This window comes from Carcharodon carcharias, chromosome 3, assembly GCF_017639515.1.
Source record: "Carcharodon carcharias isolate sCarCar2 chromosome 3, sCarCar2.pri, whole genome shotgun sequence".
Taxonomy (NCBI): domain Eukaryota; kingdom Metazoa; phylum Chordata; class Chondrichthyes; order Lamniformes; family Lamnidae; genus Carcharodon; species Carcharodon carcharias.
In genome coordinates this window covers 114,658,203-114,671,965 of record NC_054469.1, presented here as the reverse complement: position 1 = coordinate 114,671,965, position 13,763 = coordinate 114,658,203, and the positions used below count along the sequence as shown (strand labels likewise).

Here is a 13,763-nt window from a genome sequence, read left to right as displayed (position 1 = left end):
ACAAAAACAAAAATAGCTGGAAAAACTCAGGTCTGACAGCATCTGCGAAGAGGAAAACAGTTAACGTTTCGAGTTCGTATGGTGAAGAGTCATCTGTTCTGATGAAGAGTCATACGGACACGAAACATTAACTGTATTCCTCTCTGCAGATGCTGTCAGACCTGCTGAGTTTTTCCAGCTATTTTTGTTTTCCTTCATTAGCCATGTCTTCTGGGGTACCCTTTGACCCCGAGGATCCAACTCTCTAAGCACCTCAAATATCCGTGGCACCTTCAAGTGACTCCTGCGACAGACTCAAAATGTAAGAGTCATGGGAGCTCCCTGAGTACCTAGCACAAACATACTAGATCTGCTTTCTGTGATCACTAATTAGCTGTACATTCAGAGAGTGAAATCCTTCTCTATTAATGAATGGCACATGCTGCTGCCAGGGACCTCTCAAGGCCACATGTGTGCAGTCGATGGCACTCTGTACTTGCAGGAAACCTGAGATCACAGTGAATCCAATAGCTTTGGCAGCTTGACATGCGTCTTCCATGCGGAACTGCATGTAATGGTAAGCTTTTCTGAAAAACACATCTGTCACCTCCCTTATGTATTTGTATTATGCCAATTGTGAGATTCCACAAAGGTCCCCAGAAGAGCCCTGGAAGGATCCACTGGCAAAAATGTTCAATTCAGCGGTAACCTTCAAAGCAACCAGCATGGGATGCCCTCCAGTTTCTTGCGACATGAGTTCCTCACAGAGAAGGAGGCAAATGTGAGCTACCACATCGCTAGCTAAGTAAAGGCACCTGTGGCATTGTCTCTCGCTCAATCTCCACATATGAGCTGCATCTTCTGAAGGCCCTTAGTCGCACCAAATGTCTTCATGGATTCTGTTCCTCCTTGGGATCATTTGGAACTTCCTGGGGCCCCACTAGCTCTTGATCCTCAGGGCAATGGTCTTCCCTGAGCTGTGCCAATTGGCGACGGACCCTTCTTCTCCTCATTATAATCACAACTATCAACAAGGCAACATTGGCTGTAGTCTGCATTCTCCATTCCTCCTTGTATCTGTGAATGGATATAATTGAGCAATAAAAGTCGTTTGGTAGTACAGAACTTGAGCATTGTTGAAAAAAGACACATGGCTAAGCTTTTCGTCTTGCACTCATTAAGACATTTGCAAGAATACCAATGTAAGAGGGAGAACAACAATTTATGCTGTATGTGAAGACAGTGCTGATTTATCAATTCATGTTGTGCAGAACCGGTCATAGATAAGATGGGGGAGAGGGACATCACTTTTGTGTGTCTTGGCCAGCCCATAACCACGTGGACATACCAAACCATGAGGACAAAACCTGTCGTATATATCACGCGGTAGCTCATCACTCTTATACAAGTCCGGCAAGCATTTTTCTTAGGTTACTTTCGAGCAAGGCTGTCTGGTCAGGTTGAGCAGCAGGTCCAATGGATACGAATTTGGACCTGTCATTCTGTTGACATAGTCACGCTTGTTAAGGATGACTACTCCCGTGCCTTTGTCAGGTTTGCTGATATTTATATAAAAACAAAAAAACTGTGGATGCTGGAAATCCAAAACAAAAACAGAATTACCAGGAAAAACTCAGCAGGTCTGGCAGCATCGGCGGAGAAGAAAAGAGTTGACATTTCGAGTCCTCATGACCTTTCGACAGAACTCTAGTTCTGTCGAAGGGTCATGAGGACTCGAAACGTCAACTCTTTTCTTCTCCGCCAATGCTGCCAGACCTGCTGAGTTTTTCCAGGTAATTCTGTTTTTGTTTTGCTGATATTTATGTCCGGGTTGGTCTTAAGGCCTCGCAACTCTGTAAGACATTCGCATTGCACGTGAAAGTCAGTCAGGTCGTTCGGAATCCCACAAAATAAGTGACAGCCATTTGCTGACACATTCCTCAGGGCAATGCCTTAACCAATCAGGGTCAAGCTGCCTGGTTTAAATTTCAAACAATGCTTGGCAGTTAACTGTCAGTCACCATCAGTGGTGCATTCTCCATGGCAACGCCACTTGCCAACCAATCAGCACTCTCTTCACATACAGTATAAATTGTTGTTTTCACCCTTATATTAGTATTCTTGCCAGTGTACTGATGAGTGCAAGATGAAAAGCTTAGACACATCTCTTTTTTCATCAATGAGCAATAAATGATAGTTTCCCTTGAATGGTCTCCCTTCATATCCAAGGCAGGAATCCAGTCTCTAGCCCTTGATCTGCTCTCAGTCTGTAAATGGCATCACCAGTCCACCCCTTGCAGAATGATAACATCCTGGAGGATGACAGATGGCTGAACATCCCCCACAGATGCGACTGTGCATTCACAAGGGTCTTAATTAGGCTCAATAGATCCTCAATATATAGCTCAGCTATAACCCTCAGTCAGGCTACTGTTAGTGTGTTCCAGTAGCCTAGACAACAACTACTGATAAGCAATCATTGCACTTGTGTCATGATTAACCATAGTGCCTTGAATGCCCTGACAACTACACCAGGAACATTGAGGCTTATAGGGTCCATTTGGCTTCTGTGCAGCAGCCATGGCTCTTCATTGTTTGACCCTACATCTCTTTCACATGGCTCTGTAAGGATCAGATGTTAATTAAGTCCAAATGCACCACCTAAATAAACCTAATGGATTCTCACCTGAACGTGCACCACTATTATGGAGCAAAACTCCTTCATTGTGCATTTCACCCTCAGGTCAACTGAGCCATGCTATCCATAGTTTGAGCAGTAAATTTATAGGGTGCCCCTTCATTCGGCCCTAAGTTGTTTTTGCTGAACTCCTCCCACATGCCCTGACACCCCTCCCCTATCGATTTTTTTCTAGCTTGTTTTTCAAACTGTGTCATTCTTTGATGATTGCAAACATAGTGCTCATAACCTTTGAAAGTGAGACCAGCTTCCAACCTCCCCCTGACACCCAACAAGTTCCTCCCATGATCCTCCATAGTCACCACTCCTAATTCCATTCCTCCTATCACTATTCAGCATCCCTCTGTTACCCTTGACCACATCATTGTTCGTGTGGGTATTCCAGTTCTCCACCCTGAACCCTTCAATGTTGATGCCCCCATGTGACCTGACCCCTCTCCTTCTCGAGGCCACATGCACACTTACTTTTTGGGACCCCCCCACCATGAGGCCATTCAATACACCCCCAATGGCTTTTCAGCTACCAACATACCCTGAACATTATTGTACCCTGTTTCACAATACCATGACTCAAGCCCCCAGGACCTAATGCCTTAGGTGACAGGCTACACCGTACACACCATACTGTGTACAACTGCTACTATCTGGAAAGGCCTACCCACCCAAGGCCAGGACCAAGACATGCATGCCCCATATAGCCCCAGGATAGTCTCTGATAACTGTCCCTGACAACATGGCCTCAGCCTCAGGACAGTTTCTAACTCTTCCACAGACAATCTTTTATCCTCGGCTGTGGACAGTCTTTCACTCTTCCACTCTGTTCCTTAAACACCCCACTAGTCTTGTCTCCATTTCACCCCTCTTCTCTTGTGTACCCCTCCCCTCCCATGCTCCCTCCTCGCCAATCCTGCCTCTGTCTCAGTCCTCCCCTCTCATGTTCCCCTTCATGTCCTGGCTCTCTGTCACCTTCCCCTCTCATGCTTCCTCCGCCGCACCCCCCCCCCCACCCCCCAACCTGTTCAGCCTCCGTTTCACCCTTCCCCGCTGGTGGTGCCTCTCATGTCCAACTTTGGCTTAGCTTGTGCTACAGGGGCCGATATTTCGCAGTTAAAGTCATAAGGGAAGGTGAAAGCAGGATCTGCTGACCTCTACGTCATGGATGAAGTTAAGCTCACAAGGTGTGCGCTACATATGCACTTGTAAAACAGGCCATTCTAGTTATCTGCTGGCGGAGCACTTAATTTTAGGGTAGAACGTAATTCCAGTGAGTTGGCCTTCTAATGAGCAGTCATAGGATGCAAATTAATGCAAAGGTGGTTCCGTTTTTACAGCTCAGTGGGAAACTTGACCTGCCTATAACCTGGTATCAATGTCAGGAGGACAAAATTCCAAACTAATATCCACTGGCAGGAAACTGACTTTTGCATTCACACCAAATTTAGTGCCCCCGCCTGCAACAATTCCCCCCACCAGCGGGAGCAGAAAATTTGGCCCACAGTTATTAATTAACAATATAATGTACCTATCTTATTCATCCAAAATATGGCAAACACCTATGGCTGCATCATTACACATGAAATTACTTTTGTCTTATAGCACTATAGACACTCTGGCCCCATCCAAAAAGCTCATGCAAAAGATTATAGATTTCAGGCATGAGTACAAGACAGATACAAAAAGAAATATATAGAAATTGGACTATATTCATTGCATTCCATCTGTCCGTATTCATGTGCTAACTACAGGAGACACTTAAAGAGGACTCATGTTAAAAAAAAAGTTCAATATATTCATACTTAAAACATCTAGCAGATAATTCACACTGTACCTTGTATAGCCCAAAAAAACCCAAGTCCTTTATGACAGTCAGTGCGCTGACACGAGGTCCTGTGGTGATTTCACCTGCCACCTGTAACCTGATTTTGACAATCTCCAGTGGATTAGTGAAGATAACTTGTGAACCACCACCCTATGAAAAGAATGAGTGTAATACCTGGTAAGAAATTACATTTGTCCATAGGTCACTATACAAATGTAAAAGTTTTCAAATCGAAATCATCAGCACCAAGTAAAACACAGAGACATTCAATGAGGTGTAGCCTGGTTTTCAGTGTTGTTTTTCATTGTGCTATACAAAACAAATTTAAAAAGCAATAATAAAAATATACAGCATCCTTATTACCATAAGTCTTTTTAAAAAATCAATATGATTTTAAAAAATTGTTAAAATTCTACGTACCTGTATTGCTAAAATCAGCATAATTCTCTTGTGAAACAATTTAAATGTCTAAATACTGAAAGCCAGCCACAAACACCAGCAATATCTCCTTGCCAAAAACTACCAAGTTATCAGATCAAAGCCTCAACTTATATGTTTCAAGAACTGGGCCATAACATTTGGTGAAAAACAAAGGAAACATTGTGGGTTTATTTTAACCCCCTTACTCGGTATGAAACAATGGAAAAGGTTACCGTACAAATCCCACTTTCCAATCTCATTGTTTATGTCATCCTGTGACTAGGTTATATAAGCCAACAAAAAAAAAAACTCCCTTTAAGATGAAAAATGAGCACAGCATTTGCTGAGGGTTCAACTGTTTGGATAAGGGGGAAAAGAATCCAATAAAATTTGAACCTGGCAGTTTAAACATAATGCTCTTTTGGACAAGAGAAGATAAAACATCTTCAGTCTTAAAATGAAAGATTTGGGTTCAATTACATCTGCTTTTCTGTCAGTAGCCCATAAGTCTTAGGTTTCAGCCCAGCCTTCAAACTTTCATCAAGGTGAATGGAAAGTCTTGCAAACACGGAAGAGGCTGTTGGATTAACTGGAAGCTTAAAATATTGCGTTGTCTTTGCAGTTGTATTTTTTTCCCTGAAAAAACATTACTCAATAAATTTAAAAGATGGGTATATTGCATTAATCATCCAGTGAAGTGTTTGTATAAGCATGCCAGTCTTTCAGTGAAAAAAAAACATAACTGGAACCAAAGAAGTGTTTTATATGCAAAAGTGGTCTATTGAAGCACTTGGGAGCTAACATTTATTTTACTAAAAATGCATTTTCATCCAGGTGGGCCCTCCTTTCATTGCATATTATCAAACCAAATATCTCATTCATATTCACAAATTATTGATCTTACTTCAATCATTACTCATTGACTTAAAAGGGAGAAGGTGTTGAAATGGATAAGCAACTGATTCTAACGACAAATTTGAGAGGTGGTTCATTATACTTTGTTAATTTGGGGCAATTTAATTACTTGAGTGAAAAATTTGCTTGAAGCTAGTTCTTGGCACCAGGTGGACATGGCGCATGTTCTATCGGCTTTAGCCCTCTTGGTTTTATGGTTCTAAAACACTCACAAACAGGCGCAATGGAGATTATATTTTCCCTGTAACGTCTCCCTTCTATACCAAACAGCAATTTCTCATGAATAAATGATTCCAAATTCCTAATCACCTCACTGCCTTTTTGTGTCAGTTTCAATAATCCCTAAATGTTCAGTGAAATGTATATGCATACAATTTAGATGTAAACAAATATTTTAGAATGGAGGGAGGCAGTGGCATAGTGGTATTGTCACTGCACTAGCATTCCAGAGACCCAGGGTAATGCTCTGGGGAACCCAGGCTCAAATCTCACCATAGTAGCTGGTGAAATTTGAATTCAATAAAAGTCTGATGATAACAACCATGAAACCATTGCCAATTGTTGTAAAAACCCATCTGGTTCATTGTGCCTACATATGACTCCAGACCCAATACAATGTGGTTGACTCTTAAATGCCCTCTGAACAAAGTCAATTAGGGATGAGCAATAAATGCTGGCCTATCCAGTGACATCCACATCCCATGAATGAATAATAAAAAGAATAGTAGCACGAAAGTTAAAATAGTAAATGCTCTTCCAGTGCACAGCTGGCACTAGCACATTTCAAGTGCACAGCAAGGACTGCTCTGGGTTTCCAAAGTCCTGTAATTTACATATTTTGGGTGGGCTTCGAATGCCATCCTTGTCATGAGGACACCTAAACTAGCATTCTCTGGGTAAACGCATAAATGTGTAGGTGCAGCTCCTTGAAGTAGTACTTGCATGTCCTTTTGGCATCAATCCAAGGCATAAAAATTAGTTGGCTCTTGTCACAGGGATCATGAGTCACACCCTGTCCATACGTATCCCCGTAGAGACAGGTAGCACATACTTCATCTTGCCTGCACTTTTCAACAAATTCATGGCTCAAAGGTCAACAGGGCACTTTATGGTATGTGAGGCTTGCACATGTCACAGTTAGCCTCCAGCTCTTAAAGGGAGGCTGCACTGAATCACAGAAAGCTACTGCTGAATGCTATTGCTACAACTATAGACAAGGGAAATGGAACACCAGGGCAAAGAGAGGGCTCCAAGGTTTTCCGATGTGACACTGGAGGTATTGATCAGGGAAGTGGACAGGAGAGAGACCATGGCCAGGATTTTCCAGAGGCTTCTGGAGCCCAATGTCAGAGATATCTTCTGACCCCGCTAAAGAAGCTAATAAGCTACCCCCATCTTGGAAAACCCTTAGGGAAAGCCAGGCTTTACGTTCTTTTCCCATTAAGGTAGCACTGAAAAGGAGCATGTGGACGCTAGAATAATTAGTAACAAAATATCACCATACATGGACATTAAAGAGAAGGAACACATTAGCATTTCAAAATGCCTTAAGGAATTTCACAGGAGTGTAATCGGACAAAAAAATCCTGACAACAAACCAAAGGAATCAACATTGCCCAAAAGTTTGGTCAAAGTAATTAATTTTAAAGCGTATCTTAAGGGTGGAGACAGACCAGTAATCCTTTCTTGTTTACTGGCTACTATTATGACCAGGTGAACAGAAGTGAACTGACTCCTCTCTTTGTCCCACTCCTGAGCTGATTATAACAGAGTTTGAATTTGAAAGGGAGGCGATATTGCCAATTTCATATATATATTTAACTGTCTTGGTGCAAGAAATAAACCAGCCAGGTTTGTTAAGTTAACAAGTAAAGACTCAGTTTTATTGCTAAAGCTCACTCAGGTAAAGATACAGAAATTATTAACAAAAGGTTTAAAATGTACAAATATGTCCAACTACCCACAATACAAGATCAACACACACACAATACCCACCCCCCCACCAAGCATGCAAAAATTAGATAAAACTCTATAGAGTATTGGATATAAAAAACTTGACCAAGTAACAAGCCAGGAAAGAATTATCCGTCTTTGTCCAGAGGCTTGTTTACAACTGAAGGGTGACTTTCCATGGTGGAACAGTCGGTCTGCAGTGGTGGATGGTTGATTCAGAATTCTCCTTTAAGAACTCTGGGTTTGCAGAAATGAGATCTTATGGTCGGGTTTTCAAATCACAAGCAGCTTAGCTTTGATGAGAGAAGTTTCAGAAGAAGAGAGATGGGGTAAGGCTTTTGCCCCTGTGGCAGTCTCTTGTGGACTATTTAAATCCAGTATCTTTCTTTGCAACCAAGAGCTGGATCACATGACTGCTCTCTGAGCGTTCCATAGACTTGGGATCTCCATAAAGCACAAAATGTCCTTTGCAAGTGCAATTTTGTAGCTTTTGCCAGCCAGAATCCTTTGCAAAAGTGTTCTTTTCAAAAAAGCTGAATACATACCTATACAGTACGATGACATTATAAAGTAATGTATGTCCAGCCAATGACATTATCCATTAATATTTTATATAACACCTCATCATAACACTACCATTGCTTCTGGGTCCTTATATGCTCCTGTAACAAAAGTGTTCAGTATCTGCAGTGTAATCTACTAATATATCTTCACAAGGTTTCCTAAACTTCTTGTTTCCATCCATTATTCCCTTGGTCTTCTTTCAGCAGTTGTTCCTTAATTGTGACAATGGCCTGCATTTTTCAGATGGTGGGTTTCTCTTCCCGCCATCCGAAGAGTCGGAGAGGAACATATTCCTTCCAACTCCGACTGTTCCGCAGCCATTTCATGCTTGAGTGAGTGTGAAGTGGCCGCAGACAGAACTTCTTCTGCCCCTCACTTGGGAGGAAGTCCCACCTTAGAGAGCTTGATTGACTCGCAGCTCTCCAGTCCCTGCAGCGACAGAAGAGGAAGTTCAGGAGGCTGTCTGAGCCTAAGTCTGGGGAGTGGGGATCTAGGTAAGTTCAAGAGGTCGCAGGGTGGGGAGGGTAAGGAAGGCCTGGGGGTGGGTGGGGAGCACAAAGGGGACGATCGAGGAGAGGCTGGGGCTGTGGGGTGAGGGGGGGTGTCTGGAAGCCACCGGACCTTAGTGGGGGGGGGGGAACCTGACTTCAGAAGGGGGCTTCTAATGGAGGCACCTCCCCCTTCCCACCTGAGACATAACCCTGTCGATTTTCAGCCTTTCCCCACACTAGCTCAACCTTCTCACCAGCCACTTAAGGGCCTCAGTTGGGGCAAGGGTGGGATTCCTGTCCAAGACCTTGCCCGCCTCAACATAAAATCACTGTGTAGTTGGGTCAGGTGGGAGCCTGGAGGGTTCAATTCATATTTGCCCCTGCCTAAAAACTTGCTGGTGGGGGAGTGGGAATGTTGTTTCTGGTTGTACTGATCTTTAGCTCCAATCCTTGAGGTCTGATCTAGTGCGGGCATACCACTTACCTGCGATGATTCAATGAAACCACTTGCCTTCAAAAATCACCTTGCTTCTGTCTGCCATTGTAGGTTCCTGTATCTTGCTCTGAGGTCATAATTATGCCTTACAGTTTGCTAATTAACAGATAGTTTACACATCTCTTCACTCATCTGCTGTATTTGTCTTTCTAATTTGTGAACCTGCCACAGGAGTTAACAAAAAGCCTTTTGTACTACTGCTTGGTTTGACTTTGTTGCGGTTGTTTGAGGCTTTTGGTTTATTTTTAAAATTGTTTTTGAACTGCAGTTTAGTTTTCAGTTTTATTTTCAGAAATATGCTCTGAAGCTTTAATATCTCTATTGACAAGATGGTCTTCAATATGAATATGTATGAGACACAGATGGACAGGGAGAAACCACAAGCATTATTAAACTGCACTCATTCAGTATCTGTCTCCGCTCATAAAGGGAAATAGAATTTTAAACAGTTCATAAAATTAACTTCTTGCAAGTTTGTCCATAATATCTTAAGAAGTGAAATCATTTTAGTTAGTTCCAACGTGAGGTCAATCTTTATAAACGTCAGAGGCTGGCAAGTCACTTATTTTAGGAATAAATAAATATTTAACAGTTTATTTTATACTAAACTTAAAAATATCAACAGAAAGTGTGTGATACTTTATAACTTTTTGAGTTCGAAAACCATATAGACAATAGAGAAAAATTAAAAATTAAAACTACTGCTTTGGTTTCAACTCCCAAGATCACTTACATGTGCTAATTTTTTTAGTAATTAGAATTAGTCACTTCCCTGCATGTTTTAAGCCAGCGCTTTATGCCATGCATGGCTGATTCATAAAGTAAGACATCAAATCTTGCACCTTTCAAATGAGATAGTTTGACCATATCCACATTTACCATTACCAGGTGGCTGAAAGCAATACTGCTGATTACACTTCTCTTAGTTGTATTTCAAAATCCTAACTGCTTAAGAATCAACACAAACGATGAACACAGAGATAAAAACAAAAAACTGCGGATGCTGGAAATCCAAAACAAAAACAGAATTACCTGGAAAAACTCAGCAGGTCTGTGGAAGGGTCATGAGGATTCGAAATGACAACTCTTTTCTTCTCTGCCGATGCTGCCAGACCTGCTGAGTTTTTCCAGGTAATTCTGTTTTTGTTTTACAAACAATGAACAACTAGCAATAAAATTAGGAAACATGCTTATTTCCATTATGAAATGGTGACACAAAACGTATAATTTGAAAATGAGGAATTTGTACAGTCAATCATATTCTCTTTCAAGGGTTATGATTAGTTTGCTCTTCATGCACTTCATCTCACCTATTTAACAGGAGTCTTTTTGGGTACTGGTGAATAGTGATTATCAGAAAATTGTGTGGTTCAGAATATATATAAAGGAACCACCCAATTTTCTTTCCATTTATATAACTCTAACACATTGAATTTTCTGTTATTCACTATGCTCAAGTAATTCATTGCACCTCGGGTCATACCTAGGAAAACCTCTTCTCTAATCACTAACCACAGCAGGAACCTCCAAGAACATTATTGTTTTGTGAGAGTTCTCTACCAATCTCTCATAGAAAAATGGACGAAACTCCAGGTCAATACATACTAAATAAATCCTGATTACTGCTTAGTATATAGGGCTAACATTGAAGTTTCATTAACAAGTAAATGTGACACTATATTTGCAGAGATCATGGAACAAAATTTTAAAATTAATATAAATGAAATAATCAATCAAATCTGGTAAACTATTTTTGTATAAAATGAAAACTATAACCTGCTTCCTGACACGGAGCAGAATGCTTCCCCTTGTTTGAAAGGCACGAGAAAAAAATCCATTTATAGCTTCCATGCATTATGCCAAGTTCCAGCATATTCAAATTCAATAATTCCTATTATTGACATTTCAGCCCGCACATAGACTTCTGTCCATACAATTCAATGTAAAAGAGAATGCATCTGGGAGAAAAAGCAGATACGGTTATCAAAGGTGTACACATTCTATCTTGAGCTTCAAAATCACCATAATATATTTGAAGACATCAAAAGGAGGCTAATCAAAGCACTGTTTTCTGTTTCTGAATACTCCTAAAATTACAGCATGGGGGTTTCTACACAAGAGACCCAGCAGGTCACTGATCAAACACAGGTAGCAGTCAGATGACAGTCGATGCTGCCTCTCTCATGATTTACACACAGTCAAGAATCTGTCAAGTATTCTTTTCAAATCTAATATAGGGTGACTGACTTGGATAGAACCTCTGCCAACAGCTTTGTATTGGCAAAATACAATTACATTCATTCTGACAAAAATTCCTTTATAAAGCTTACAGATGTGAATAATTTTAATCTTAAGGATTTTTAAATATTCACCTGATGATTCAAGGTGACATTACATGCATTATAGTGACTGAAGCTTCAATGTTAGCAATGAGGAGTTAGACTAACAACAATTTATTTATATAGCAACTTTAACGAGATGAAATGTCCTAAGTCACTTCACAGGAGCATTATAAAACAAAGTATGACATCGAGCCACAAAATGAGATAGTAGATCAGATGACCAAAAGCTTGGTCAAAGAGGTAGGTTTTAAGAAACGTCTTACAGGAGGAAAGCCTTTATGAGAGGCAGAGAGGTATAGGGTGAGAATTCCAGAGCTTGGGGCCTAGGCAACAGAAGGCATGGCTGTCAATGGTGGAGCAATTATAACTGGGGGCAGAATTAGAGCAGCGCCGTTTATCTTGGAAGGTTGTGGGTTGGAGGTGTTTCCAGAGATTGGTAGGGGCAAGGCTATGGAAGGATTTAAAAACAAGAATGCGGATTTTAAAATCAAGATGTTTAAAGCTACAGTCATAAAAACAGTGTCTGTGCATGGTCATAAGTTTATAAAGGATGCATTTACGCCTTTATTACAAGAATCGTGCAAAATAAAACATCCCCAACAATGTCATAATGGAGGGGTGTCCTTTTCAATAAAGTCTTGGGAAGACATGGATGATGCAAACTTCAATCTGGGCACAACCTTTTAGGATTTTCAGGGAGGTAAGAAAGAGCACTTTGGTCTTTTACATTTTTTATCAAATGACAGCAAGATCACAATGCTGGTTAAACTTATGGCATATAAGACATGCCTAAATAATTTTCCTTCATGGTTCAGAACCCCACGTCATCAAATTAAAGCTTTTCCATCTATCCAGTGCAAAATCTAGGATTGGGCTGGAAGATGGATTTGTAAAAAATGAAAATATTTGAAAGAGCCTGAACTACGCTAAGTACATTGGAGGAGGAGTAGGCGTAATGACAAGTCTTCAAAAGATCTTCATGCAAGGGCCTCTGAGGTTGTTGACAAGTGAACCTGTTTTTTGGGAATTGAACTTGAACATACAGGGCTGGATTTAATGCAGCCATCATGGCAGGAACCATGGCTGCCGGCCGCCTAATTGTGAAAGAGGCCCCACGTCAGTAGCCCAGTGGTGGCAAAATCTGATATGATTAAGTCGGAGGGTGAAAGTGGCTAACGTGGGATTCCTGTCTGCTGCTGGCCAGATGTCAATTAGGCTCATTAAGAAGCTACTTGACTCCCATTATCCCTGAGCCCACTGCAATTCAGTGGTGACTTGAGAATTAAATGGGAGCCGCACAGCTTTCCTGTGTTGCCTGAAGGCCGTTCAGCAAATCCTTTTGGGTTTTCTAGTGGCCTCCCAGTGGATTGGAGGGTGTCCCTCATTATCAGGTACTCAGTCCTGAACAAGAAACCCAGCATCGGGAAAGGGGGCGGACACTGAAAGTTACCTCCTTGCCTTTGCCTCCGACCCCCTCCTGCTCCAAGTCCCCATTCCACCTTCATTCACCTTTGGTGTGGGGTCCTTCAGCAATTCAGGGCCTCTGGTGGGTGTAAAGCCAGCTGCTGCCACCACTTCCAGTGGTGCTGAAAACAATGGAGAGCTGCTGCCACCTGATTAGGTGGCTGCTCTTAGCAGGCAGGACATCTGCTGCCAGGATCCCAAATCCCTGGGCAGTCCCGACAGTGGCACTAAGTGCCTGAACAGCACTTAATACCATCAGGCCTCCCCCATGAAAGTGACCGGGTTCCCCGCCAGTTCTCCGACTTGTGGGTGAGACCGTGTCAGGCTGATTAATTCCAGCCCAAAGTAACAAGGTGAGTGAACGAGAGAGGAATAAATCTCTCAAACTGGAAAAGGACATTATAGTCCCTAGAATTATAATCTGTTCAATGACTTTTTTTCACTGTATCTGAAGTATATCATGTAAGTAACTACAACACTCCTCCCATTGATATGGACCTTTACATGTTTTGTTTCCACCTATTTAGTTGAAATCTGGATAGCATTTTCTTGTGTCCTTTTCTCATTCCTTCTACCTTATTTGCCCCTCATTCACTTCTTCCTATCTCCCACATTTCTTCTT

At 41.7% G+C, this 13,763-nt stretch overlaps 1 protein-coding gene across 1 annotated transcript in view; it reads right to left on the bottom strand.

The window, feature by feature from the left end:
- Window positions 1-13,763, bottom strand: part of LOC121276315 (calcium-binding mitochondrial carrier protein Aralar2-like) — a 280,042-nt gene that overhangs the window by 64,622 nt on the left and 201,657 nt on the right. Inside the window, exon 13 of the mRNA XM_041184583.1 lies at window positions 4,506-4,646. Coding sequence (XP_041040517.1) covers window positions 4,506-4,646 — 141 coding nt within the window. The remainder of the gene's footprint in view (window positions 1-4,505; window positions 4,647-13,763) is intronic.